The 21,009-nt window shown below is 37.8% G+C and overlaps 1 protein-coding gene and 1 long non-coding RNA gene across 2 annotated transcripts in view; one reads left to right on the plus strand and one right to left on the minus strand.

Annotated features, from left to right (window-relative positions):
* The first annotated feature begins 1,942 nt into the window (after window positions 1–1,942).
* Window positions 1,943–21,009, plus strand: part of LOC135767009 (GTP-binding protein 4-like) — a 326,314-nt gene continuing 307,247 nt past the window's right edge. Inside the window, exon 1 of the mRNA XM_065276587.2 lies at window positions 1,943–3,951. Within this exon, the coding sequence (XP_065132659.1) occupies window positions 1,993–3,888 (1,896 nt within the window). The 5' untranslated portion in view covers window positions 1,943–1,992 and the 3' untranslated portion in view covers window positions 3,889–3,951. The remainder of the gene's footprint in view (window positions 3,952–21,009) is intronic.
* LOC135767000 (uncharacterized) lies at window positions 11,447–16,671 on the minus strand. Its single transcript, XR_010541860.2, has 7 exons — window positions 16,443–16,671; window positions 16,135–16,239; window positions 15,933–16,004; window positions 12,433–15,857; window positions 12,133–12,237; window positions 11,934–12,002; window positions 11,447–11,858 (listed from the first exon to the last, which is right to left on the minus strand). It is a non-coding gene; the product is annotated as an uncharacterized lncRNA (long non-coding RNA).

Here is a 21,009-nt window from a genome sequence, read left to right on the forward strand (position 1 = left end):
GATGTGAAGAGTTTGGGGAGATTGGATCTTTGTTTTTTTAACTTTTGCTATTATTTATGTTGTATCTATTTTTGTATTTAGTATGTGAGTTTTAATCAAACCTAAAAAAAAGCCAAACAGCTTGAAAGACCCGCATATTATTTACATGACCAATCAGATATTGCAATGACGCAATTTCATATCAATAATGTTGTTAGAATTTAAAGGTTGTTCCCTCAGATCCCACATTTATATATTTGATATCTTTTCATATAACCCTATAGGCTCTTTATTGTTATCCTCGTATGACTGATGAAGCAATAATAAATTTCATTTGTCTTAGCTTGCATTTACTAAGTTGAGACGGAGTTGTGACATTTCCCTTGACTATGCCCAAAAGCTCCACATGGGCCGGTCAGTCACCGCGGTCGTGAAAGTTAGTGATGGGCAGAGCGAGGCTTCGTGAAACACTGAAACAGTTGAATCAATTGTGTCGAGGCTTCGAAACATGGATCGAAACCGCCTCCACAGTGACACCTAGTGGTCATTTGCACGTATTGCCATAGAGCAGCCTTGACAAGGTTTTAGACGAGCACTGACAAATTGTATCCCACATGTTGTGTAATTGATATAAGTGATCAGGTGGGAGAGTGGATAGTGTCCTGGACTCTCATGCAAAAGCCCTTTGGATCGAACCCCGGGAAACGCATTGTTATTACCGTCGTCACAATTAAGTTACATATTTTTTGTTGTTGTTTTAACATCTGTTTGACAACTACATGAGCTTTTAGGCTCATCATTGTCAATAACTATAAGCTGGTCTATTTAATAAATAAATTGAATAGAGATAAATACCACATAAACAATAAGAAATTAATAAAATATATCAAGCCACCATGTCACATATAAATATCTGCTGTGTGTGGAAGGACTTAGCCTACTTCTTTTTTACAGATAATTTCTCCAGCCTTTGAAAAACTCCTCTCACAAAAACCCACAAGGTCAATATGCGTTTATTTCACTTTTATACAGATGTGCGATTGTGTTGTCTGTTCCCGACCGTGCCAATCAAACGCTGATTCGGCAGACCACACCTGATGAAACATTTAATGAAACACTTCGAGGCTTCGTTTGGTCATAGTCACGTGACATGGGTGTTTTGAATCACGCTTCGGATCAGTGTTTCGACACATCTGCGCTTCGGGATCTCGCAAAGCTTCGGAACGACTGTTTCGCGTCAGCCATCCCTAGTGAAAGTTCGATCAGACTTCCCTGTTCCAATCTCCACTTCCTCGTTCGCAACATACAACTGTCTATGATTATTTATATCCAGACATGTTTGCTCAATAGCTTCTCACGGGATTATTCTAGACATTACCTTACCTAAACGTCTATCAGGTGACTATTTCCTTTATGTAACCTAACGTGAAGTCTGTTTAATAAACTCTGGTCTATGTTTGAACAGCATTTGGTGTCAGTGTCTTTTAATAGCCCCTGATATCAGAACGCTCTGCTGCTCAACCCAGACCTGTGAGGGAGAGCTCCCTCACTACCTCCCAAATTACGTGTACTAAGTACGTCTGAACTATGTACGTCGCCTTACAACACGCCTGATACATACGTCGCCACTAAGCCAGGGGGGCAGGGTTTCATATTTTATTGAAGCTTCCCTGGACGCCGCCATTGCTTAGCGAACACCCATCTGCTGTTAGCATCCCATTGACTCCCATTCATTTTGGCGTCACTTTGACAGCGAATAACTTTACATCTAAGGCGTTTAAAGACTCCATTTGTCCATTAATTATTTCTAAAGAAACACGAAACTGTATAAAAGGCTCCATTACCATGTATCTTACGTTATGTCCCAGTAGAAGCAGTTTTTGTAAAAATAGGCTAACGATTGCGTCATAACCTGCGACTTTCTGTCGCACAGTAGAGAAATTACGGACACGCGTCCGCTGCGTGTTCCGGTCCTTTCGCGTGCTCTGTAGAGGAGTCGCGTGTGCCGTAATCATGGCTCTCTATAACTTTAAAAAGATTATGGTGGTTCCCACCGCTAAGGACTTCATAGATTTGACTTTATCCAAAACCCAACGAAAAACTCCCACTGTCGTACACAAACACTATCAGATCCACCGAATTAGACATTTCTATATGCGTAAAGTCAAGTTTACCCAGCAGAACTACCACGACCGGCTGTCTCAGATCCTCACAGACTTCCCCAAACTGGACGACATCCATCCCTTCTACGCTGATTTGATGAATGTCTTGTATGATAAAGATCATTATAAACTGGCTCTGGGTCAGATCAACATCGCCAAGAACCTTATTGACAATGTTGCTAAAGATTATGTGCGGCTTATGAAATATGGTGATTCACTGTATCGCTGCAAACAGCTGAAGCGGGCAGCATTGGGTCGCATGTGCACCATCTTAAAAAGACAGAAACAAAGCCTGGAGTATTTGGAACAAGTGCGGCAGCATTTATCCCGTTTACCCACTATTGACCCGAACACCAGAACCCTGCTGCTGTGTGGATACCCCAATGTTGGAAAGTCCAGCTTCATCAACAAGGTAACCCGTGCTGATGTGGAGGTCCAGCCATACGCCTTCACCACTAAATCTTTGTTTGTGGGTCACATGGATTACAAATACCTGCGCTGGCAAGTTGTTGATACCCCTGGAATTCTGGATCATCCTTTGGAGGAAAGGAATACTATTGAAATGCAGGCCATCACCGCTCTGGCTCACCTGCGCGCCGCTGTGCTTTACGTCATGGATCTGTCTGAGCAGTGCGGACACTCACTTTCCCAACAGTTGGAGCTGTTCAACAATATACGACCACTGTTTGCCAACAAGCCTCTGATCGTGATGGCTAATAAGTGTGATGTGAAGAAGATCAGCGAACTCTCTGAAGAGAATCAGAAAATCCTTGCAGATCTCAATACTGATGGGATCACAGTGATTGAGACGAGTTCCTTGACAGAAGAGGGAGTGATGCAGGTGAAGACTGAGGCATGTGATCGGCTGTTGGCACACCGTGTGGACACAAAGATGAAGGGTAAAAAGGTCCATGATGTTCTTAACAGACTCCACCTGGCAATGCCCACCAAGAGAGATGAAAAGGTAAGACCTCCATTTATTCCAGAGGGGGCACTGATCCGCAAGAAGGCGATGGAGACTGATGCTCCCAAACGCAGACTGGAAAGAGACCTGGAAGTTGAGCTTGGAGATGATTACACATTGGACTTACAGAAATACTGGGATTTGATGAATCCAGAAGAAAAGCAGGATAAGATTCCTGAAATTTGGGAGGGACACAATATTGCGGACTATATCGACCCAGATATCATGAGGAGACTGGAGGATTTGGAAAGGGAAGAGGAACTGCGCGAGAAGGCCGGAGAGTACGACTCTGATGAAGAAAGTGAGGACGAGGAGATGAAGGAGATTCGACAGCTGGCCAGTCAGATTCGAGAAAAGCGGAAACTGAAGATTCTCGCGTCCAGAGAGAAAGATACACAGGGACCCAGAATGCCCCGTACAGCCAAGAAGGTGGAAAGAGTAACTCTGGAGAAGGAGATGTCTGATCTGGGATTGGACATGACTCAAAAAGATGATAGTCACTATGCTCAGAGGTCTCGCTCTCTGGTGCGAAAAAGGAAGAGGGAAGTGTCAGCCCCACCAACATCACGTACCCGCAGTCAGAGTGCCTCAAAACCTCCAAGGGACCAATCCGGAGTCAGAGATCCGAAGATGTTGAAGAAGGTGAAGACCATGATGAAGAGCTCACAGAAGGATATGAACAAACAGGGCAGGAAGGGAGAATCTGACCGACATGTCTTTGACCTCAAGCCTAAACATCTCTTTTCCGGGAAGAGGAAATCTGGTTCCACCAGTCGCAGATAAATGCAGCCTTGCTCGATCATTACGACTCTGATTTACACCTGAACCTATATCTTTAATAAATATGTTATAACCTGTACCCTTCATTCATTCTTTCTGATACGGATGGCAGCATATCCTGTAAAAATGAAAGAATGATTAGTTATTGACATGGATGGCATCGTCCTAAGTATCGGATATCATACTGGGGAATGATTTTGAACAGAAAAAACTGATCTGAGTACAGATTTATAAAAAATACTGTTGTTTTGCAACTGAAGCTAATGTATGCAGATGGAGTTAAATAAACCAAATAATTCAACCTCAAAAAAAAAAAAAAAAAAAAAAAAAAAAAAAAAACAGTAGAGAAATTACCGTATGGACAGGAGGAGAAGCTCGGAGGCAATCTTTTACTGTCTATGAGGCAATCGGGTGGACGTGAAGGCATAAAGTCAAGGGAGATTACTAATCAGAATACTAACCAAAATGTGCTCCTGTTCACACTCGCCGTCTCTGCAAGATTCAGTAGGTGATTCAGATTTCCCGTGGCACGGCTATTAGAAGACTTACAATTGCCAGACAGGTTGCTCACGTGACATCCACGTCATTGAGCTCAGTTTGAGTCTGCGCAGTACGCTCGACACCCAGGAAGTGCGTGCTTCTAATTGACTTCACTTGTCTCCGTTGAATCCAATGGGGTCGCTGTGTCCATTTCTTTTACTGTCTATGCACTAAGCACGTCTGATAACCACGTCGTCTCTAAGCACGTGTGAAAATACGTCGTCGCCAAATAACTACATGTGGTTTTATGTGGTCCTGATGCTGCAGTCCTACAAAACGAGTTTTACTGTTATAGGCCAAACTGATTGAACTTCATTTCCAGCAACAAAAGGACAATACAAGGTGGACAACAATTTTATCTTTTCTGTTATAATTTTTTTATACTACTTTACTCTAAACGATTGGCTAAACCAACACAAATATATATATATATATATATATATATATATATATATATATATATATATATATATATATTGAGTCATATGCACTTATAATTTAAAGTTTATAGTACTTAGATTACTAGATTACTTTATTTACTGGTAAATTGCAGTTAACATGTCATGTGTGAACAGAACCTTTACGGTAAATCAGTGCTCCCAATTTGGTTATAAGATTACCAGTAATTTACCGGTAAGCGCTATGTGTGAACGAAAAATATAGGATTACCGGCATTTAGAACGGACGACGTCAGACGACGCTGACAGATTCGGCCAATCAGAACGTTTTTAAACAGATGACGCGTTTACCACCGCACTGTTTACGTTCGTTTCCACACCCATGCTGCTTAAAAGTCGAGCACAACTGAAGTTAACATCCACATTTCTTCAAAGTTGTTTAAAACAGCTTACCATATATTTGCCAAATTGCTGACATCCTTAGCACACCCTTGGTGAAGCCTAATGTGCACTTAATATCGTCTGTCCGTATTTTGTTGTTTTCACATCTGTGGCAAACGGTCGCGAAGTTGCTCGTGACCGAACAACATTGCGTAAGGTGGCGTCAAAGGGAACCTGTGTTTGCACACAAGGATGTCGGCAATTTGGCAAATATATGGTAAGCTGCTTTAAACAACTTTGAAGAAATGTGGATGTTAACTTCAGTTGTGCTCGACTTTTAAGCAGCATGGGTGTGGAAACGAACGTAAACAGTGCGGTGGTAAACGCGTCATCTGTTTTAAAACGTTCTGATTGGCCCGATCTGTCAACGCGGTCTGACGTCGTCCGTTCTAAATGCCGGTAATCCTATATTTTTCATTCACACATAGCGCTTACCGGTACTGGTAATCTTACAACCTGTCTTAAACCCCATTCACACAGACCTCTGGTCCCAGAAAATACCCGTAAAATTGCCAGACAAGCGTCTGTGTGAACAAAAACTCGTTCCGTTAATCTTCTGGGATCATTGCCGGAAAGAGGACCTAGTAAGATACGCGGGTAACCCTCTGTGTGAACAAGAAGTCCGGACGAATGCCGTAATGGGCGTGTCGAAGTGAGGATGCGCGCCTCATCACAACACAAGTTATGGTTTAGTTCCTTACAACGAGAGATAACATGCATATAAACATTCACCACGAGAAATGTTGCAAACTAGATTGAAGCAGTAATCAGGAAATTATATATGAGACGCATAAACAATGACGCATGTGCCGCAGTGAGGAGGCGCGTGTCATGGCAACATGAAGTTGGTTCAACTCTTTAAAATGAGGGATTTACAACATTCACTACGAGAAATGTCAGCAAACTGGACTGAAGCAGATATCAGGTAAGTTAGCTCGTTACTTACTGCGTTGAAACAGAGATCATTCAGCAGCATAAAAGAATATCGCGTCACGTGCTCATTTGAGCTATAATAAACGAAAATACCCGCGCGTCATCCCAACAAGATATATCGTTCAGCTCCTCAAAATGCGGGTTTTAAATGCATATAAACAATCACGATGAGAAATGTCTGAAAACTGTATCAAAGCAGAAATCAGGGAGCTCGTTAAATATCCACTCAGACGCTGAGATCATTCACCAGCACAGAACTGTGCGTTCACGCGCTCCTTTGTAGTCTTATTATAAACAAAAATGCACGTGAGTTTTTTCTGGAGAGAGAAATAATAAATAATATGCAAACTTCAGATTATGCGTAGAAGAAAGGGGGGGACTTTCAACAGGTCACGTGTCTTTCCGGGACCGGGTAATCATGTCAGTGTGAATGAATAAAATATCAAACGGTCCCGGAAAATTCCAGGATGCCTGTCCCGTGTATCTTACGGAATATCTGTGTGAAAAGGGCTTTACTGGTCAATTGGGAGCACTGATTTACCGGAAAGGTTCTGTTCACACATGACATGTTAACCGCAATTTACCAGTAAATTACCAGTAAAGACTGTATGTGTGAAAGGGACTATGTGTACAAATACGACACGGAGCTCGCGGACACGCACCACAGGTAACTTCCGCTTTATCTCAGAGTTTACCGGTATTTTGATACTAATGTGTGAATGATGTCTTACTGGTAAAAAGACAGAACGTCACTGCATGTGTGAACAGCACATTTTTGTATTTACTGGTAAATTCATTCTGGTAAATTCATGGTAATTTACTAGAATTACTGTGTGAAAGAGGCTATCGAGTGTACCCTGTCAAAGCCAATTTTGTACCCTTTTTGAAGGGTCCATATTTGTACTGTTAAATAAAGGTACAAAATTGGAACCAGAGGTACAAAACTGGTCCCTTAAGGTACAAATCACAAGGGTACAAAAACTGTACCCTTAAGGGTACAGCCCCAGTGACAAGCCATTGTACCCCTAAAGGTACAATTATGTACTTTCTTTTCTGAGAGTGTAGTTAAAGCCACTATCAGCTTCTGATAGCTTTTTGAAATAGCAACTGTTAATCTATCTTTGAAACTGTAGTGCAACCACAACTGCGTTAATAATTTATTCTATTAAATTTAACAGATCTGCTGTCTTTAGTATTAAAGTTAATAAGTTTTAATATATTTTTTGTTTTTATTTATAAAGCCTAATCAAAGTAATTTAACTGGTGCAGTTATATTGTTCTACTGGCTACTGTGGTAGATTTAGTCTGTAATCATTCAATGTGTTGTATGTACTATAAAGTCTTCCTCTTTGGCCCAGTTTACAATCACCAGAAAGTGTTAAAAAGTTTTTTTCATGACTGGTGTACCCCTTTCATGTGTTTCAACTATTTATCTTTTCAGTGATTGTTTTCTGTTTATTAATTCAGTGAAGTGCAGGGATTTGAAAGAGGGTTTACTAGTTCACCTGGCCATTTAGTCTTAATAATTATTGGTAAATTAACTTGGCTTTCTGTTCTCAAAGGGAGTTGTGAACCTTCAAAGAGAGTGAACCTGGGGCCAGGGCTTGAGCCCAAACTTCAACCCCCCTTTAATTGAACTGCAGAGAGGAAGAAAGCAAACAGTGAAGGAGATGGGAAGGAGCTAGGCTTGGAGGCGCAGAGACTGAATGATTAGGCTCCTCCAGAACCTACATTTAGAACTTCATATACCTCAAACAATTGAAAAAAAAGAGAGGGGGAAATCTTAACAATCAGATCTTTGAATATTCAAAGGTAAGTTGACATGTGTCAATAACGCTATTTATTTAGATGATACTAAGTTATTCAAGTAGGCTATATTCAGACAGTGCACAGTAACAGCAACATAAACATTAATTAACACTCAACAGTAATAATATTATTTATTATGATACTGTTTATCAGGCGTGTGTGTGTGTGTGTGTGTGTGTGTGTGTGTGTGTGTGTGTGTGTGTGTGTGTGTTTGTGCGCGTGTGCGTGTGCGCGTGTGCGTGTGCGCGTGTGCGTGTGCGTGCGCGTGTGCGTGTGCGTGTGTGTAATTAGCCTATTTAATTTACGTGTTGAATATTAAACACATTAACCGTAGTGTTTTAAACTATTAAATATGACTGCGTAACATAAAGCCAAGTGTGCACATTTGCAATGTTATTAATACATTTGCATTTTGCAATATAACTGTTTATAAGTTTGCAGTGGCAACTATAACAAGTGTACAACAGCCCCACACTTAATTGGGCACATACTGTATGTTTGCCTTTGGAATTTTCTAGTAGAAAGGTGGTTAAAATTGGTCTATTCTAAACCTAAAATAAAAGTCAAAGCTAACTAATAATACAAAAACATTCCTGTCTCCTAAATCAAATAAAAATATAACACGTTTAGCTTTTAAAGGAATAGTCTACTCATTTTCAATATTAAAATATGTTATTACCTTAACTAAGAATAGTTGATGCATCCCTCTATCATCTGTGTGCGTGCACGTAATCGCTGGGGCGCGCTGCTACACTTCGATAGCATGCATTTAGCTCAGAGATAAAGTTAGAAGTGACCAGACACATCAACGTTTTTCCTATTTAAGACGAGTAGTTATACGAGCAAGTTTGGTGGTACAAAATAAAACGTAGCGCTTTTCTAAGCGGATTTAAAAGAGGAACTATATTGTATGGCGTAATAGCACTTTTGGGAGTACTTCAACTCGCCTGAAAAATCCGCTCCCCTTCTCCCTCTCATAATGGGAGAGGGAGAGTGTTACTGCGCCGAGTCTAAGTACTCCCAAAAGTGCCCCAGCGCTTACGTGCACGCAAGATGATAGAAGGATGTATCAACTCTTCTTAGTTAAGGTAATAACATAGTTTAATATTGAAAATGAGTAGACTATTCCTTTAAGATCTAGCTATAATGTAGTAGCCGAAACACACAATACAATAAAACATTTAAACGGTTGAGATCACTCATATTCTGTTCAAATAATGTAAAGAGCAGTCTCCTTTTTTCTAGACATTTTTTTAATTGTAACTGTAATATGATTTTAAAAAGTGTCATAAGTTAGACTACTAGTTACCAGGAAAGTAATGTTATCACAGGAGTAATTAGTTACTGCCCGACACTGCTTACAAAGCATGTGATTCTGACACAATTAGTCAAATTAGTGTAGTACATCATGTTAAAAAGTGTGTCAAATATTTAGGAGTTAACATTTGCAGATCAAATTTAGACCGTCTTCATTACAACTTTCAACCAAGGTTAGATAACATTAAAAATGTTCTATGTTGCTGGCTGCAGAGAGACTTAACAATCTATGGGAGGGTTCTGCTGACTAAGGCTGAAGGTATTTCACGCCTAGTTTATCCTGCTCTCTCCTTATATATTGATCAAAAAACTATTAAATCTATTGACTCTCTGCTTTTCCGCTTCATTTGGAAAAATAAAACAGAAAGAGTTCCGAGGAAATCTCTGGTAATTAGCTACAAGGAGGGTGGTCTTAATGCTTTAAATTTTCAGAACATTAACCAAACATTCAAAATTAATTGGATTAAAAAGTGTTTATCCAGCACGGATTTGCCCTGGTTTTGGATACCCAATCTAATCTTTAAGCATTGTGGTGGTCTTAAATTTTTATTGTCATGTAATTTCAAATGTAATAAATTGCCTATCAAACTCTCAAATTTCCATAAACAGGCTCTAGAATCCTGGAAAATGGCCTTTAAACATAATTTCTCCCCACACACTTGTATTATTTGGAATAATGTAAATATACTGTCTGGTAACAAATCTCTCTTCTTCAAAGAATGGGTTAATCAAAATATTCTTTTTGTTTCTGATTTATTTAATGCTCAAGGGAACCTTTTTTCTTTTCCTGACTTTGTGACTTTGAAAGGTGCAACAATTTCCCAAAAAGATTTTAACAAAGTAATTAAAAGTATCCCTGTTGGTTTAAAAACTTTGTTGAAAGCACATTTAAGTTATGGTGTTTTAAATAATTATATTCCCACCCTTGCAATAAATGGTGTTAATATTTTAGATAAAAAATGCAATAATTTCTTTATTAGAAATGTTCTTTCTTCATCTTCAAGTAGCGGGTGCAAAGCTCAATCTAAATGGAGTTTCTGTTATCCAAATTCTGATGTCAAAAACTTATGGAATTTTTCATACAAGCTTGTTATACCAAACAAAATTAAGGAACTCCAGTTCAAGATTGTACACCGATATTACCCTTGCAATTTACTCTTAAGCAAATTTTTTAACAATGTATCTTCTTTATGTTCATTTTGTAATATAGAGGATGAATCTATTTTACACTTGTTTTTTCATTGCCCATTCTCAAAATCCTTTTGGTCAGATGTTACTTTTTTGGTTTTTCTATGCTGTAAAAAAATTGTTGAATTTTCAGAGACTATTATCTTTCTTTCAGACTTTTATTCTAAGGACATTAATCTTGATAACACTATTTTTCTGATTTCTCTTCTTGGAAATTTTCATATTCATAAAGCCAGATCCATTCATTCTAAACCTAATTTTAGGATGTTTGCTACAGACATTAAGTCCCTATACAAAACTTTTGACAATATGACAAAGCCGTTAAATTCAAAAGCTCAAAAAACTTTTAATATACTTAATTCTGTTATAAAGTATATTTGATTGTATTGTATGTTTTGTAAATTGTGATGTCCGTCTACCCCATGTTATCTGTTCATTTTTGTCTTAATTCTGTTAAAAAAAAAAAAAAAAAAAAAAAAAAATAGTTTAGTACATCATATTTCTTTTTCCCTCTCTTCACTCACAGTAGCAGCTGTGGCAGCCAGTGACAAAATATGTGTTCTGTGTGTTGAGTGAGTGTATGTGCAGCCTAGTGTTTGTATTACTTTAGAGTTATTCACATTTATACTTTTTTACAAAATTAAAATAAGAATAAGGCTAAATGAATAAAGATACATTTTGTAATTTTTTTTACGCTCTAATAAATAATGGGTTATTTTTTAACCCAGTGTTTGATCAAAAAGGGATGAACCCAATCTCCTGGGTTGTTATCGATCTTATGTTGGGTTGTTTTAACCCATTATTGGGCCAAAAATAAAAAAAATGTGGGTCCATTTAACCCAATGACTGGGTTTGTCCCTTAATAAGCATGTTTATGGATGTATTATGCCTATATGTCTTAATTCAGAGAACAAAAATGAAGTTTTGACAACACAACAATTTTACATGCTTTATTTGAATTAACCCCCTCCAAAAAAAAAATTTTATTACAATTTTTTGAGTAAGAAACATTGAGAGGTGATAGATAGATAGATAGATAGATAGATAGATAGATAGATAGATAGATAGATAGATAGATAGATAGATAGATAGATAGATAGATTCGGTAATGTTTAAAATTTTACTGTTTTTGAATTAATATTCTATAATTATAACTTGTAATTTCACAGTGAAGATGGATTTCTAAATATTAACTGTTGGGTAAATGGTTGGAAAGATTTCTGCTTTTCAGATGCATCCAAGACATCCAAATTCTTTACTCTCCTTCTTTAAAAAACTCAAATGTCCTAGTCCATCCATATAGGGAGGATAACATTCTGAGCCACATTTTTTTATAAGTTCCTTTATCTGCAATGAGAAAGTAAACCTTTAAGTACAAAAATATTTCTGTGGATGTAGTAAGTTAAATAATATATGACGTACCTTCTCTTTGTCTTTTTCTTTGTATCCACAGGTCACATTATTATCACATACCACACAGGAAATCATAAACTGTAAAAAAAAGACAACTGCGTGAAACTGTCAGCAGGGGACTTTTGTTTGTTTTAAAGTGTTTCCTCCTATAGCTCCTATTTGTTGGCATTTAAACAACCACAATCCTTTTATGAAAGCCAATACTTACTTTAGTTTTCTTTGGAAAGGGACATTCATTTTGATGAACTCCTGCACCCTTGTTAACGTTACATGAGGTGGGTTTTAACAGGATATGAAACAACCTTGAATTACCCTGTCATACATGGAAATAAGAAGTAATGTAATTTTGCAAAGTATTAAGTTAAATCTAACCATACAAATATAAATGTAAGAGACTGTATTCTTATGTTAAAATCAAAGACAGGTCTATGTAAAGAAACACAAAATAACACAAATAAACTGACAAAGTCGATATAAGTTCACTGAAATATAAACATGTATAACTCACAGAACAGTTGATTGAATGGAAATCAATGTGTGTTTTTTGTCCATATTTCTCATTGGCTTTGATTATTGCCTGGTCAACGATGTTCCTTGTATTAGTATCAAGTTTTTCGTATGTGTCGCCTCCATCTATTGACCCCAGCAGTAAAACTGCACCAACCAACCACAGAAAACCTCTCATCCTGCACAGATAAACTGATCTGATCTGATGTGCCGTCTGCTTGCCGAATATCACAGAGAACTGGTAAATCATTAGCTCATTGGTCTCACAAATATTTATATAAGCATTTTAAAAAACTAGAATTTTTTTCTAATATTTAAAAAAATTACCTTAAACTATTACAAATTAAAGGTAAATCACATTTCTAATTACAAAAAGTCAGACTATTATAAGTAATCAACAAGAACAAGCATAATCTTCACTACTTGTTTTTCTGCACAACAACTGAAGTTTTCAAACATAACCCCTGGTACAAAATTCAATGTTCAACTTCAAATCAAACACTGACATGCACACAAGTTACCCTTATGCTAGTGCCTGCATTAATGTAATACCATCAAACAGCCACACATTACACTTACACTGAGATCTTTTAATCAATCTTTGATTCATTAAAATATTGGTTTACTCCAAATAAACAAAACTAATTCAAATGACTAGCTGTATTTCCCATATTACCTGTATGGGCATTCATAAACAGTAAACATAGCACAGGACTTAAAAGTCATCGTTGAATTTATTGTTCTGGCATTTGAAACCAAAAGCATCATAACAGGCTAATGAGAATACTTTAGGAATAAAAGACAAAGCAACTGAATTTTAACTTTATCTGATGGGTTGGTGGGGTTCCAAAGGAGTTTAATTATAACAAAAAAAAAGGTGAAATCCAGTAATTCAAATTAGGGAACAGCAACAATAAAAATACTTATAAGCGTTTCCTTGCCTCTGTCCCATAAAGGGATAAAATTAATAACATTAATATCAACATTGATAAAAAATAATTACAAGTTATAAAGAGAAGCCAATGCCACTGGGAATAGCGGTCGGCAACTGTGTCTGTGTGAGAGAGGAAATGATGAAGAAAGAGGTTATGATTGACAGTCTATGCAGAGAGGTCACTGTTTTCAAATCACTCCTGATCATAAACTTCAGCGATGACCTTCCAACCCCTGAACCAGTGGTTGTTAAGGGCCTGAATGGCCTTGTTCATCTCTGACGCCGCTGAAAACTCAACAAGGATCTTAACAATTATTTCAGCATCCTCCTCCTAACCCTGCTTCTCCCTCCAGATCATCATTGATGTCCTCAGGACCAACCATGTTACTGAGCACCTTCACCATAGACTGTGGAAAGAGCGAACAAGAGGACTGTTTTATGATGACCATATTCCACTACACCACTGTCAAAGCAACTTTATTCAAGTTTTCTATACACACACACAGAAAGACTTGCAATTGTGCATTGCACTTTTGTTTCTAGTTTCTGCATGACCATATTATGTCTGGCACTGCTGCCCGAGATGCTCATGTGTTCCTGTTCACTAAACATCTCCTGACCCGTGCCGTCTTGAGCAGATTTCTCCTCTTGCTTTTCTTTTATGACCTCTTGGGCCGCAGCCACAGCTGCTGACAGCGATGGAGGAGAGGCTAACACCGGGGGCCTCATTTATAAAAGTGCGACGTATGAACTATCCTACATTTCATCTATGCAGGATGGTTCTGGCAGGGCAGGAGCAGGATAGGAGGCCGGAATCCACGGGGGTGCTGGAGGCAACAGGAACCTGGATAGAGAGAGAAATAGAGAGGCAAGACATACAGAAGGCCTCACGGCCAGGTTAGATAGTTCAGTATTGTCCAACTCGAGAAAGGGAGCGAGTCCAGAATCAGCCATCTTCGACCAGCCAGGGGGTTCAAAGAGTTCGAGATCCATCTTAGGTGAGGAAGAAAGTTTAGGAGTTTGAGATCGGCCATCTTAGGTGAGGCAGAAAGTTTGGAGAGTTCGAGATAAGCTATCTTGGGTGAAGCAGAGCATTTGAGTTCCAGATCAGCCATCTCATGAACAGACTCAGACGATTCAGTCATATAGTGAACAAATTCAGACGATTTGGCCATCTCGTGAACAGACTTGAACGATTCAGCCATCTTGTGGACAGACTCAGACGATTCGGCCATCTCGTGGACAGTCTCAGAAGATTTGGCCATCTCGTGAACTGGATCAGGCATGGCAGCAGCCAGGATGCAACCCTCTGGTATCCCTGGCAGAGGGGCAAATGGTGAAGCCCCAGAGCTTCTCTTGACAAAGATGATCCACCAGCTCACTAAATGGGCGGCGGATCAGCCCCGCCCGTTCCGGTAGAGATGGAGGGACATTGAGACCAGGAATGAAGTGGGAGTTGAGAAGGATCTCCAGTAAGAGAGACCTCCTCTCCTCATAATGATGTGGTAATGAGGTCAGGTGATAACAATCAGCAAAGGAACACAGACATATACAGAACACAGTTAGACAATGACAGTCCCTTTTTACTCAACGTTGGGTTGAAAATACCTATTGTGTTCATGAGTGTATTATGGCTTATCATGAGATTTCGTCTTAATTTAGAGAACAAAAAATGAAGTTTTGACAACCCAACAAATTTACTTGCTTTTTATTTGAACTAACCCAAAAACAGTTTTACAATTTTGGAGTAAGAAACATCAAACATTTAAACAGGTTAAACATTAATATTGCACAATGGCATTACATAAAGACATTTCATTTTTACCCAGTAGACTATTCAAAACCGTAAAATAACAGCTGTATATGAGGATTTTAAAGTAAATGCAGTTTGAGTCAAAACAATATTCAGATCAGAATGCATTATGTGATGTGTAGTATATACAGTAACACTTTACAATAAGATTCATTCGTTAACATTAGTTAAAATGTATTAACTAACATAAACAAACCATGAGCAACACATGTGTTACAGTATTTATTCATCTTTGTTAATGTTAGTTAATAGAAATAAAGCTTTTAATTGTTTGTTCATGTTAGTTCACAGTGCATTAACTAAAGTTAACAAGATTTTAATAAAGTATTAGTAATTGTTGAAATTAACATTAACAAAGATCATGTTAACTTATGTAGTTAACTAATGTTAACTAATGAACCTTATTATAAAATGTTACCTTATATACACTATATATATATATATATTTGCTAATGTTTAGGATTTTACTGTAATTTAATCAGTACATTATACATTTCACATTGGAGATGGATTTCTAAATATCAACTGTTGGGTAAATTGTTGCACAGATTTCTGCTTCTCAGATGCATCCAAGACATCCAAATTCTTTTCCTTCCACCTTTAAAGACAACATATCTCCACCTCCAGTAAAATACTTAGAACGACATTCTGAGCCACATTTTTTTATAAGTTCCTTTATCTGCAATGAGAAAGTACAACCCTTAAGTACAAAAATACTTCTGTGGATGTAGGAAGTTTAAATAATATGGCATACCTTCTCTTTGTGTCTTTCTTTAAATCCACAGGTCATCTCATTATTATCACACACCGCACAGGATATCATAAACTGTAAAAAAGACTAACTGTGTGAAACTGCCAGCAGAGGACTTTTATTTTGTTTTAAAGTGTATGCTGCAATAGCTCCTATTTGTTGGCATTTAACCAAGCACAATCCTTTTATGGAAGCCGATACTTACTTTAGTTTTCTTTGGAAATGAACATTCCTTTTGATGAACTCCCGCTCCCTTGGTAACGTTACATGAGGTGGGTTTTAATAGGACATGAAACAACCCTGAATTACCCTGTCATACATGGAGATTAGAAGTAATGTAATTAAGGTAAATCTAACATAAGCATGAACCAACCAAATATAAATGTAAGAGACTGTATTCTTATGTTAAAATCAAAGAAATGTCTATGTAAAAAAACACAAAATAACACGAATAAACTGACAAAGACAGTTAAATGATATAAGTTCACTGAAATATAAACATGTATAACTCACAGAACAGTTGATTGAATGAAAATCAATGTGTGTTTTTTGTCCATATTTCTCGTTGGCTTTGATTATTGCCTGGTCAACGATGTTCCTTGTATTATCATCAAGTTGTTCATATGCGTCGCCTCCATCTATTGACCCCAGCAGTAAAACTGCACCAACCAACCACAGAAAACCTCTCATCCTGCACAGATAAACTGATCTGATCTGATGTGCCGTCTGCTCGCAGATCTCATCCAGGGCCGTCGCAAATGTGGTGAAAGGTGTTGACAATTATAGGGGCCCCCACTGCCCAGAGTGCCCCACAACATCCAGAAATTATAATATACTGCTCTTTTCTTTAATAATATGTAGTATATATTAGTTTTATGGCTGAGATTTTAATGAAAACCGTGGATAAAAGCAATTTTGTGACAAAAAGTTTTCCAAAAATCTCTTTCTGTCCCCTCTATTAAAATGGTTTAATCTGATGCGACAGTTTTTTAATTATTCAGTTCAGTCAGTGACAAACAAACATCAGAGGTAGCCAATAATAATGAAAGTCCCACCTTCAGAATGTAAACAGAACCAATCAGAGCGAGGCTGCCGCTAAACTTTGTGGTTCAAGTTCACAGTGGAAAAGCAGAAGACTGACTGACTGAGGGATGTTAAAAGAGCTGTTGTAGGGGTGTGCGGGGCACAAACTAATGCAGTGGTAATTGTAACACAGGCTGTTTGCATTATATGACAAAAGATACTTAGAAAAATATGCAAAATATGCTGTTCTAAATTATATCTCAATACACTTTCTGCTATGCTATAGAGGTTTTCGAGCTGGTCATGGCTGTACCTCTGCTACACTTAAGGTCTTAAATGACATTACAACTGCCATTGATAAAAGACATTACTGCACAGCTGTATTTTTTGACCTGGCCAAAGCTTTCGATTTGGTCTACCATCACATCCTTATTGGCAGGCTTGGTAGCCTTGGTTTCTCGAAAAACTGCTTTGATTGGTTCACCAACTACTTCTCTGACAGGGTTCAACATGTTAAATCGGAGGGTCTTCTGTCTGGACCTATAGATGTTTCGATGGGGGTGCCACAAGGTTCGATTCTTGGGCCAACACTATTCTCTGTGTATATCAATGATGTTGCTCTTGCAGCTGGTATCTCTTAAATCCACCTTTATGCAGACGATACCATTTTATACACATCTGGTCCTTCCTTCAACAATATGCTATCCAATCTTCAAAAAAGCTTTGATGCTATTCAACATGCATTCTGGGGACTTAAGTTGATCCTTGACAATCAACTTGACTAGTATTTGGGTGGATCTAGGCTAGATTAAAATTTATATTTGGTGGACCTAAACAGAAATCATTGAACTATTATAAGATTCATGAGTGATTTACAGTACAGAAAGATTTGACTATATAAAGTTTTTTAGGAAATTTTAGGAAAAGGCAGCAATAAAAAAGCCACAGTTAAGAAGCAAACATGTATTTAAACCTGCTGGTGTTTCTATAATCCAAAAATCAGTAGCGGATTTAGGAAATTAGGGGCCCAAAGCGAAGGTGTGTATGAGGCCCCCCTATCTGATCTTTACAAGAGAACGAAAATGTTTTGTTATTCCAAAATGAAGATGAAAAGCAGAGAACACACAAAGTGTAGCACTACACAAACTAATAGTTACAATGGATCCCAATAGAGAATAACGTCGCTGCCCGGTGAAACTCACGTATGTCCAAAACGGTTACTTTTCAGAAAGTGAAAAAACGCTGTATTTTAAAAGCAGTTGAATGTAGCGTTGTCATACTTGGTACGGCTACTTTACATGTAACCATATTCTTGCCAGTGTAATGATATAATCCACATTTGACCAAAATTGAGTTTAAATGGACATACGTGCATATCTTACAGTAACAGTGGTCCATACGCGTTCTTCCGATCATTAATTAAAATGGCCAAGTCGCGTTTTATATTGACAAATGAATACGCTCAGTTTATTAAATAGCCGTCTTAGTTTATTAAATACGCTTAGTTTATTTAATATTAATTAAACATTTATTAAATGTCTCTTGCAAACTATAAAGGGACAATGAATCAATACACTGACATGGTGATGTGACCAGACTTTTATGTGTGGTGATCTACTTTTAAAATGATAAAGCCGACAAGATCTACCTGCTAAAAAACACAGTTTATTATTTTTATAACACTTTAAATGCTTGTAGGACTATACTGCATACATCTCTTCATTGAATTTAGGGCTGTCACCATTACTCTATTCTTTTTGAGGTGTTTTAAAAAAATCCTTGAGTACATGTCGAGTACTCCTTAAATAGCGGAGATGCGGTTTAGTGAAACAAAGTAGAAAATGACAACAGTATCACAGGCATACAAATCAGCGCTACGCTGCCCTCTCTCTCTCTCTCTCTCTCTCTCTCTCTCTCTCTCTCTCTCTCTCTCTTTCTCTCTCTCTCTCTCTCTCTCTTTCTCTCTCTCTCTCTCTCTCTCTCTCTCTCTCTCTCACATACTGCGCGTGGATCAGCTCCTGCGTAAAGGCATCCTGGTAAATGTTGGAAGTAAAAGACGACTGAGCTGCAGCGGCCTGGCATATGTTTTATAAAAACACATTTGAGAAGAAAGGCGCAGCAACTCAAAAATACTTGCGTGTTTCACAGACCATAATGCCTATTTCGCATGTGGAGCAGCAGTTAACTTATGTGCGATCTACCGGCATTGCCTTTGCGATCAATCGCGATCGACGTATTGGACACCCCTGTAAGCTAGACAGATACTTTGTTTGCACAGTCCTACCATAATTTTGTCACTACTAGACGTAGGTCTGGTGTCAGGGGGGAAACGTTCACCTCGATGAAGGAAAGTCATACCAGGCTATGTTAATTCGGCTATTCAGTGCTCGATGAAACTTCACAAGACCGGCGAGATGCTTCCACAGGGCGGGAGATACGTGGCGTGATTGACAGCTTTTACACCAAATAGATATACTTGAAAATCAGATTACATGATTTCACATCTTTCATTGGCCTTTTAGATACGTGAAGCATACTGTATACGGAAATGAACCTGGACATTCAATCCTTCGAAAAATTTAAAAATCGGCAAAATGGACATACGTGGTTTTCATCGGACAGTGACGATAGGTCAATGGGGCAATTGTGCCCACAAAGACAGGAATACCAGTATTTTTTTTACCTTGTGGGGACATTTTGAGGTTTAATGAATGGGAAAGTCATTTCAAAGATATGCTCATATATTATTATGTTACTTGGATAACTACATTATTTATTTTACATTGTGTTTGTTTTTCGTAAAAAAATATCGGTGCATGCAGCACATTTGACAGATATTTGTTTTTGGATCATTTAAATCTATTATATCATTATAAATTTGGTCAAAGTACACTCTGCATAATAATTTGGAACAGCATATTTAGCATATTTTTCAAAGTATTAAAGGGGACAGAGAATGAAAAACCATTTTTACCTTGTCTTTGTTGAATAATGGTAGTCTACCCACATTCACGAACATACAAAAAGTTCTAGACATGCTAAACAGAAATTCCTCCTTTAGAAATGTCAGCCAGAAAACGGCCCAATCTGAAAAACTGATGCTTATGACATCACAGGCATCCCTGCCCCTCCACTTTAAAATAATTGGCTACATTTTTTGAGTGGCAGCAAAGTCAGCCAATCAGTAATGAGATTGCAAGTTAAGCCAGTAGGGGGAGCCAAATAGGTGCAAAAACACTTGTTTAAAATCCCCCACCCTAATAGAGCTATCTGAGAGAGGTTTTTAGGAAGCTTCTAAGGCATTACAGACCCAAACAAAACTTTTTTTGTCTACATGTCAAATCACAGAACAAGGATAAATACCCCGTTCAATCATTCTATGTCACCTTTAAAGATTTTTTAAAAACATTTTAATTTATTTTAAGTAGTATAACATCCACACTGTCTTATAACTGTTAATGGAAAAAAAATGTGTAAACTTACTGACTGTATTGGAAAAATAAACAAAAATGGCATGTGCATAATAATTTGGAACGTGGTGTAAATGACTGGATTGCGCGTAATGGCACAATTGTGAAGCCACCGCGCCGCCATGTTGGTATGCCCAAACATAGGACGTTATCAGATTTTAATGATCAAACACTACTTTATCAGTCTACTACGCTTTTATATCTGGAGTCTCCCTGTAAATTATTACAATGCAAACATCCTAAGCATGTACATAGTTATTTATTGAAAGTTACAAATTTTACATGTTATTATACATTCATCTTCATTACAGTATCAAATCAGATAGACCGCAGCATATTTATTATTAATCACAGACGTGCTCATTCTGAAATCTTAATAAAAATCATTCTTTGTACTGTTTGTAATTGCTTTGCTGGTTTTGTAATGCTGTTATGTATTGTTCATACAGTAAAAAAACGTTAACGATGTTAATGGCATGTATTTTGAAACAGTTACAATTGGTCCTCACAACGTCATAATTACCAGCTACACACACATACACACACACGCACACACACACGCAGAATCGTGTATTGCTATAGAGTTA

This window comes from Paramisgurnus dabryanus, chromosome 6, assembly GCF_030506205.2.
Source record: "Paramisgurnus dabryanus chromosome 6, PD_genome_1.1, whole genome shotgun sequence".
Taxonomy (NCBI): Eukaryota; Metazoa; Chordata; class Actinopteri; order Cypriniformes; family Cobitidae; genus Paramisgurnus; species Paramisgurnus dabryanus.